Genomic DNA, 9,409 nt, shown 5'->3' with positions numbered 1-9,409 from the left:
ACAGGATGCAGATACAGGAAATTTCTGTATCTGATATTGAGACATCAATAATTGAAATTTTCAAATAATTCACAAGGACATACATTTATGCAGTGGTAAGTTGTGATTATTCAGTGTCTTTTTGAGGTGCCAGTGGCTAAGAATCACACATGAACCAGAAGGTATCCATTTTGTTCATTAGCTGCACTAAACAGGATGCCAGTATTTGACTCCTTAGCGCCCCCAAGGCTTGGTCACCAGCCTGTCGCAGTGCTGGGACATGGTGAAACTTTGAGGAGGTAAGGCTCAAGGGAAGAAGTCAGGCCACGGGGCACGGGTTCTTGAGACTCCAGCTCCGCCTCTTTCACTTTGCTTTCTGGCCACCCTGAGGCTAGTAGACCACCTCTACCCCAGGCTTTTCTGTCATGAAGTGTACTGCCTTGCCATAGGCAAGGGAACAAGGGACCAGGGACTGGACTCTCTCCAAGCATGAGTCAAAGTAAACTTTTCCCCTTTAAATTGATTATCTCAGCTCCTTGTCACAGTTATGGAGCATTACGACTCAGGGAACATAATCTTTATTTGCGTTCCCTCCTGTTCTCCTCAAAATAGTATTCTTTGTGGAAATATAACAGGCTGTTTTCTTTTACTCTGTTTTGGTTTCCTTTTTCTTAGAATCACCTGTTTCCTAACTTCCATACACATCTCTGATTTCAATATTTGCCAGTGCCTTATTGTTCTTTGGTATTCTAGAAGCAAACAGTTTTTTGCATCTGTCTATAAACATTATAAACATGTACCTCCCACTGATAAGGAATTCAGGCTTTCAAGCAGTCTGATTATCGTTTAAATTTTGTATTTCAATGAACCCTCTTTGGTGATCATGATTTTTTTTGAATGTTTAATTTATTAATTTATTTTATGTGTATGAGTGTACTGTCTGCATGTGTGTAAGTGCACGTGTGTCATGCAATGCCTGCAGAGGTCAGAAGAGGGTGTTGGATTCCCCTGGAACTGGAGTTATGGACAATTCTTAGTTGCCATGTGGGTTCTGGGAATCGAACTCTGCAACAACAGCCAGTGCTTTTAACAGCTGAGCCATCTCTCCAGCTCCAGTAATCCTGATTTTTTTTCTAGAGTGGCTAGAGTTAACAGGCTTATACACTGTTGAGATTTTATTTCTTGGGGTTGGTTCTAAGTCTCTTTCACTATGACACTAAGTGTAGGCACAGTGAAAGCAAAGGTGTAGAGGGCCACCACTGGTAATAAAAATAAGAAAGTACAACTGCACTATCCTGCTCCTTTGGTAAGTTATATCAGCATCTTCTGATCTGAGCATCAATTTACATTTAGCCATATTGGGGTTATGAAATTTTCCATAGTATTTTTTAGAAGAAATTCCTAATTGCTTTGAAAAATAAATATGAGAAAAAGATTCAGTGAGTTCAAATGAAACCCAAACCCTGCAGACAAGAAGAAATAACAAAAATCAGAGCAGAAATTAATGAAATAGAAACAAAGAAAACAGTTCAAAGAATCAATGAATCCAAGAGCTGGTTCTTCGAAAAGATAAACAAGATTGACAGACCACCCCTCCCCCCTGCCCCAAGCCCAGTTAACTGAAAGAACACTTCCAAATCAACAAAATCAGAGACGAAAGGGGAAACATCACAAAAACATCCAGAACATTGTAGGGGAATACTTTAAAAACCTATATGCTACCAAATTTGAAAACCTAAAAGAAATGGATGTGTATCTAAAAGCATGAGACCCACCAAAACTAAACCAAGAAGAGATCAACAGCTTAAACAGACCCATAACACATAAGGAAATTGAAACAGTAATACAAAACCTCCCGACTACAAAAAGCCCAGGACCACATGGATTTACAGCAGAATTCTACCAGACATTTAAAGAAGATCTACATCCAATACTAGTTAATTTATTCAAAAAAGATACAAATGGAGGGACAGCTTCCAAATTCCTTCTATGAAGCCAGCATCAAATAACTATTTTATTTTAAGTCACTCTGAACCATGATAGAATCACAAAATGTCATGTCCCAGTTTAAAATTATATTATTATTGAGGAAAGTCTCAGATTTGCTGCATTATTCAACAAATAATAGCTTTAACCACATTTTCTCCATGATGTTACCAACAGTCTGTCATCTCAAGTAAAGCAGCTAAAATATCTTTGGATATTAAAAAGTAGGCACTAAGGCCTGCCTAGAGAAATGTACAGCTTTGTAATCAAATTAATGCGTATTCACTGGAGCTGGAAAACCCTAGCTTCAGATTTAGTGGCAACATTAATCACCAAGATGAACTTGGACAACTCCCTCCAGTCTCCTCTAGTTCTGTTTCCTTGTTTATGGAATGATTTGCTGAACAAGGTGAACAGGAGCATTCGGTCCAAATCTAAAATTCCATGATTGTGCTTTTGTTCGTAATGCATTTTAGTTAGTTGTTTAAATATTGATGAGCTTCCTGTGGCAGTGCTCAGAAATCAGTAGTTTAAGCTTGACTCACTTCCTGAAGGGTGAGTGCAAGAGCTCCTTGTTCCTACATAAGCAATGGTCTGCTCTTATTTAGCCCTTTTGATATTTGGGAAAGTTTTAGTCAGAGTATATGACAACTATGAATGAATAGAATTATAGATTTGTTAATGGATAAAATGAATGTCTCCCTTTTCACTGCAGTCCTACTGTGCGTGATTTGTTTTCTGTCACTCCAGCTGACTAGCCCTAGTTCTGCTTTGTCAAATTTGTTTGGGATCCAGCTGGCCTCAGTAACAACCATTGCCAGCACAGACTTTTCACAACATCCAGAAACATAGAGACCACAATATTCTTTCTCCTTCCATGTGCCCTTGCGTGTACAGACGCTGCACTCCAGTGCCAAAGAAAATGCCAGGCAGAAACAGTCTATTTTTGAACTGACTCCCTGATCTTGTCTCCCTTGCAATCTTCAGGAGCAATGTGCACCCTCACTCTCCAGTGTACACACACATATACAGAGATGCCAACCTTTCTGTACACTTTGTACACCTCTCTGCGCATACACACACACACACACACACACACACACACACACACACACGTGTGCAGTGCCCAACTTGGACTCCACACGTTAACTGGGAGTGAATATTTTTCCCAGCTGTTCCATCCATTTCGGGAAGTGCTTGGCTGTTAGAAGATGCTTTGCATTGAACTTACAGTGGCTTCTATGTGCAGCTCATAAACAATGAGCTTAGACAGAAGAACAAGGGTGACGTTTGTTGGAATAAAAATTAGTCTTTAAATTCCTTGGGGGAATGAACCAAAGCCAATGTTTTCCTGTTCAGTGACATTTTTTTTTATACTGATGCGGTTTTGAATCTTCTGGAGTAGGAAAGAAGGAAAAGGAAAAAAAAAAACTTCAGCAAATCAGCTCTCTGATTCAAAAATGGAATTTGGAAAGCTGTTTTAGGATGCTTTTTGGCAATCCCCTATTTAATCAGTTTTTACACTGAGGAAGACAGTAGCCCCACAAATTTAGTGAAAATCTGAGCAATGGAGGGTATTTTTAAGGGGAAACAGCACAGTTGTTTGAATAATCCTGGGCCAATGACATTTGATAGGCGGAGTTACTGCTGTATGCATTACCGAGCAGGATAATTCTGAATGAAGACTTTAAACAGCACACATGCTGGATGGACTCTGGTTCCGCCCTTTGTGCAAACAAAACTGCCTAGGTGACCAGGCTTCGCTTACTGTCTATTAGTTAGTGTAGCTTGCTTGATAAGGTTTTCTTTTAGAAAGAAAACACATGTAAAGGATTTATAAGGAGTCCTCATGAATATTTCATGAGTTGATATATTCAGCTGAATGAATTCAGTGAGTCTCGGTGTGTAACTTGCAGACAAACCTCATCCACAAGGAGGCTACTGCCAGAGGAAGCACTTTGGCGCATTTTCCGAGGCAAAGCCAGCCTGATAAAGCTCCTGGTGACAGCCTGACTTGCCATTCTTCCAGTGTCTGCTCTTCCTCGGAGCAGCTCCTGCGTCGGAACCACAGCGTCCCAAATTCAACTGGGAAGAGTGTGCAGACCTAGCAGCCTTTTAACTTGCGGCGCTATCTCTGTTATGTTTAAGCTTTTTGTTTTGAAAAGTGAAAGCTAGCACTCCATACAAGACATGACAGCAAAAAATTCTTCAAAGGAACTTACTGCTTCTGAATCCGAGGTTTGCATAAAGACTTTTAAGGAACAAATGCACTTAGAACTTGAGCTTCCAAGACTACAGGGAAACAGACCTACGTCTCCCAAAATCTCTCCTCGCAGTTCGCCAAGGAACTCACCATGCTTTTTCAGAAAGTTGCTTGTGAATAAAAGCATTCGGCAGCGTCGTCGTTTTACTGTGGCTCATACATGGTAAGAGGAGACTTCTACAGTGCTTTGCAGAGTCCTAGCTTAGTGGCAGGGAAGACATATCACAAGTGTGAATTTTAGGGAGACGGTGGGTCAGCTTAAGAATACATAAATGTTCTGTGGGCTGAATGACCATTGTGCTACCTGCCGTTTCCAGATAAAGTATGCCTCTGACTATAGATAGAGCCTCTTCATAATTACTGCTTATAAAAAGCATGTAGGAAAACATGGTTATAAATAAAGGAGTTTTTAAAAGTCAGATTTTTGTTAGTTGAGGTGATAGGTAACTCTTTTTTGGTTGGCGATTTTTAGTAGTATATTTTTGGTACAAGAATAAATGTTTTTGTCTTAACTATAATTTATTTCTTAATACATAAAGCCTAACTTACTATATTGTATTGCTTTGTTTATACTATACAAACCGGTGAGCTTTTTACTTACTGACTTTTATATTTATACTACTTAAGGATTGAGAAACTGAATTCTCTCTTATGAAGTTGCACTTTTATTTATGATTCCAAATTGCTTAAGTTACTTAAAATGATAGATATTTTGGGCATGCCATATGTGAATTTAAGAACTCTTTGTGAAAATTGCCCTGAGCCTGCCACCCCTAAAATAGGCTGTAAATCCACTAGGATGGCTGCCTTAGACCAGTATAATAATGACATGCACGGGGAAAGTTCCACAGATAATCACCTTGACTTATAAAACCTAGGCCACTTCAGATTTCTTTGAAGGAATGTATCCTTTCAAAATAAGGTAATCCATACCTCAGTTTTGTTTACTAGAGACCATAGCAATAGAGACAGACAGTGGCTCTTAAAGGCAATTCTAGCAGTGATTTTTTGTGGCTGTATGCCAGGTACCAACCGACACAATGAACTGAGGCAACTGAATTTTTGAAAATTAGTTCACTTGAATTGTTTTCTACTCGTGAAAAATTTGTGTGCTTAATATATGCATAGTGTGCTGGTAAGTTATAGTTACCCATAGGAAGAGGTAGCTTGTTTTGATGAACACCAAATGCTCAGGTAATATGTACTTTACCTGACTAAATATGATATGGTTATTCTTGTTTTCTGACTGTGGAGTATCATGTATAGAAATGCTTTATGGAGAATTTTGGGTCATTTTGATGGATTCCATGCTGCTATTCCATTGCACTCTGTTTCTTACAGAACACACGTGATTAATTTTTCAAAAGCTACCAATGGTGCTAGGATTTGTAGAAAGAGAAGGTCTGTGTGAAAATATGTACTGATTTGACATCCTCTCGCCCATTATCTACCTCTCCTTTAACACACGTGCATTTTTGTATACTTTTCTGAGTAGTATGACTGAAGTCAGATATGTGGATATATTGTTGACAAGTTCTCATTAAAGGAACATATGTACGAAAAAGGAACATACTCAATGAAGTAATAGAGGTATATGCTGTATTGGTTGAATGAATATTGCATCATTGTTTTGACCCAAAGGACATTTCATTTTAAGCAGATAATATTCAAAGAATGATAATCTTGAAATCCTAGTAATATTCTCCTTAATATAGAGTTTTGGTTCCTGAATATAATAATATGACCTTTCTTTTTCTTAGAATAGATTCTTGATGCGCTAGGAACATAGAGCTATAAATACTGGTGGGTTTTTTCTTTTCAAAAGAACTAAATTTTAGAATGATTAAAGAGCCAGTTTTACTCATGCATTATACAAATTTTCTTGCAGCAAGTTGCAAAAAGAACAATTTAATGATATGTGAGGTTACTTATGCTAATAAAATGATCTTCTTTTGGGTGACTTAAAACAAAATTTTCCACAATTGCCAAAAAAGAAAGCACAAGACTGTGGCATAATGTAACACAATATAGGCTTAAAGAGCTCATTAATCATCAGACTCTAAAACATCAGGAATGACTGGGATTCCTCTCCACCCTTTCCCCTCCCAACTCACATGCTCCTCTTTCTATGTTTTTTATTAAAGCTGCTTCTCAATTTGATTCCAACTCCTGATTGTCTGTATTTATGTTGATTTCTATTGTATCTGAGGACATGCTTAACATTTTTCAAATTTATTTTCATGAACCATGCCAGGAAATTCTCTTTTTAGAAAATAGACATATATGCTAAGTATTTGAATGATTGTTTTCAAAATCTTAAAAGTCAGATGCCGCTTCATTTTCTCAGCATAGAAACAGCTGCATGAGGCGGTACATGCTTGCAAATCTTAGTTTTCACCTCTTTGTCATGACGAAATATAACTGGCCTTTTGTGATTGGTGATTGGCAATGTCCAGACCATGCACTTAAGTTAGAAATTCCAAGATATTCACTCAGCACTCTGTAAAAACATGTTATTACTTTACAGCAGATAGTAGGCTTCTTTCAAGAAGACTAGATTGTTTTGATTCCAGCATTGAAATTAAAGTAATTTTCATGATGAAGCTAAACAATGGAGAGCATGTCATTTATAACTTAACCTATGAGCAGGAGCTTTTATCCTTAGTTATTTGTAGATTTCATAGTTTGATGAGGTGAGTGAGAGTTCTGGTTTTAGAAACCCAAGTTCTGAAGTATGGGGTGACAACAGAAGACTTAGCACACATTTGTGAAATTCTGAGCCTGGAATTATTTTTAAATTATGTGAAAATAGTAGATATTTGATGTGTCGATGTGTCATTGCTAATCTTGTTTGCACAACCCCAAATCTAGAAGGAATTTGAGTAATGATCTCACTGTTTTCTCTTACCTGATGCAGAACCACAATTAATTCCATCTTTGACATATGGGAATCTGCCTTAGTTTTAGAACTGTAGAGAAAAAAATTCCAGTGACTTCACTTAATATGCAGTTTTGCTATTTCATAGCACAGGTATTGGAAAAATCCTTCCCTGTAATTAGTCTGTGTAATTAATTTTTACATAGCATATAAGTCCCTTTTCTACTTCATAGGATATTAAGTCTTGTAACAATGTGCATGACTATGAAGATTATCAACTGACCTTTGGTTGTCTTTTTATTTACTCAACATATATAATTGAAATATCTATGAGAAAGGAAAGAAAAAATTCAGACCCAATCTATATTTCCCCAACATCTACTGTATTTTAAGTTCTTTACTAGAATGTTCATGTATACTATCTTACTTAAGTTTTATATTTGCATTCCTTTCAGTATTATATGTTATAGATATTTCAAAGTTTTGAATTCCTTACTTTCTAAGTGTTCCTATTCCATTAATTATATTTGACTTTGATCCACCTCCCCAAATTTCCAATTCGTCTTTGAATTCTGACCATCAGACAATAATGCTGGTATTCACTTGGGATGTGAGAACATAGAGATAAAACACATCATATACGTTGAAGCATTGGGGGAGGTGCTCAGCCTTGCTGGATAGAGAATAGAGCAATGACAATATTTTTTTTGAAGTCTGCATGTTCTTCATCCCTAACCTCAAATCTGAGGTGACAGTCTCTGAGACACAATGTCATCTCACCTGTCTTTGTGGACTGTTCATTTTGTCTGGCACTTGTTACATAGTGTCTATCTCTTTCAACCTTCTCTCCTTGGCTGGTGAACCTCCTTCAGCTATTATAACTACTTCATGAAGAAAGCAGCTAGTAATGATCTTGAATGGAGCCTGGGCCCATTGCACACGTCTCAAAATTCTGTCTCTTGAAGAGCAAATGTATTGATGAGCACGACCATCAGTCTGTCCATATTTACAAGCAAGAGTAGCATGCTTTCAGTTATCAGAGACTCTGAGAAGAGCTTTTCCCCATTGTATTGTCAATAAGGTATTGTCTGTATGTTGAAAGCCCTTTCTTATGTTAAAGAAATGTTCAAGAAATGTGTGATTTGTGACTAGTATTTGAATACAAAAGTATTGCAAGCCAAGGTTTATACTCTAAAGATGAAGATGGAACAAATAGAGCCTATAAAGAAAACAGCGAATGGAATATGTGCTTGACCTTTCTCTGGACTTCAGCTTACTGTGGAATGGGGCTTAATCCTGCTCTGTTACATAAATCTACTGAGCATTTTCTTCAGCTCAATTATTTCCTAGTAACATTGGATATTTTTGAGAGGGTCTGTGTTTTTACGTATTCATTGAATGAAGAGGAATATTCAGTAGTACAGCTATGTATGAGGACTACTTTGGGTTTAGTGGAGGCAAAATTAGAAAGATTTCTTAGCTTCAAAGACCTCACATAGTAGTTGGAAGATGAACTTTTGCATTAATAATTAATCAACAGAGTGCGAATAATGCTACCGAAGTCTGCTGCTCATTGTCACGAGACTCATTAGAAAATGAGTCAGTGTATTGGAGTCATTTGCCATTTGCTTCTCATCTTAAGAATGAATAGCAGATTTTCATGCAAAAATGGGCAAGAAGGGCATTTTTTTTCTACCCCCCCAAATAATAATAACAAGGAAATAAAAAACAACTACTGTCATATTCCAGCACTTTGAATGTGTCTGACATTGACATTGTTCTATACATACTTAATCCCACAAGTTACACTCACAGGCTGAATACTTCTTGGTTGCAGTATTTAGAGCTTCAGATTTTTAAAACTTTTGAATATTTACACACACACACACACACACACACACACATATATATATAATGAAATATCTTGAGGATGAATCCAAGTCTAAACACAAAATTCATCTCATTCACATATAGTACACCCACATCATGAAAACAATTTTATATAATACTTTAACATAATTTTGTACATCAAACACAGTTCCATAAAGTGAGATTTTCCACTGTGGTATCATACCGGTACTCAAACATTTACATTTTTGGAGCATTTTGGATCTGGAGATGAGGAAAGTTCAACTGGTATTATATTTCAATTCTATTGGCCAAGAAATGAAAGCCAGAGAGTATTAAAAATTTGCCTAAGGTTATACAGCATGTAAGTGGCTGAGCTGGAATTACACTTTAAGCATGAGGGAGGTATACTTGGTTCACTGGGGCTGCAGTCAAAGATAAAAGATGGGAAACAT

General features: G+C 37.2%; 1 protein-coding gene across 3 annotated transcripts in view; it reads left to right on the top strand.

Annotated features, from left to right (window-relative positions):
- The window catches only part of Pde4b (phosphodiesterase 4B), a 661,174-nt gene that overhangs the window by 235,241 nt on the left and 416,524 nt on the right, over positions 1 to 9,409 (top strand). Inside the window, exon 1 of one of the 3 annotated variants that reach the window (XM_008831052.2) lies at positions 3,680 to 4,391. The exons of the other annotated variants lie outside the window; for them this stretch is intronic. Within the exon in view, the coding sequence (XP_008829274.1) occupies positions 4,156 to 4,391 (236 nt within the window). The 5' untranslated portion in view covers positions 3,680 to 4,155. Of the gene's footprint in view, positions 1 to 3,679; positions 4,392 to 9,409 lie in introns of those variants that run through there. 3 annotated transcript variants of the gene reach the window in all.

The sequence above is a fragment of the Nannospalax galili genome, unplaced genomic scaffold (assembly GCF_000622305.1).
Source record: "Nannospalax galili isolate Female #2095 unplaced genomic scaffold, S.galili_v1.0 scaffold553, whole genome shotgun sequence".
Lineage (NCBI taxonomy): Eukaryota > Metazoa > Chordata > Mammalia > Rodentia > Spalacidae > Nannospalax > Nannospalax galili.
Note: the sequence above shows the minus strand (reverse complement) of the source record. Positions and strands in the feature narration are given on the sequence as shown.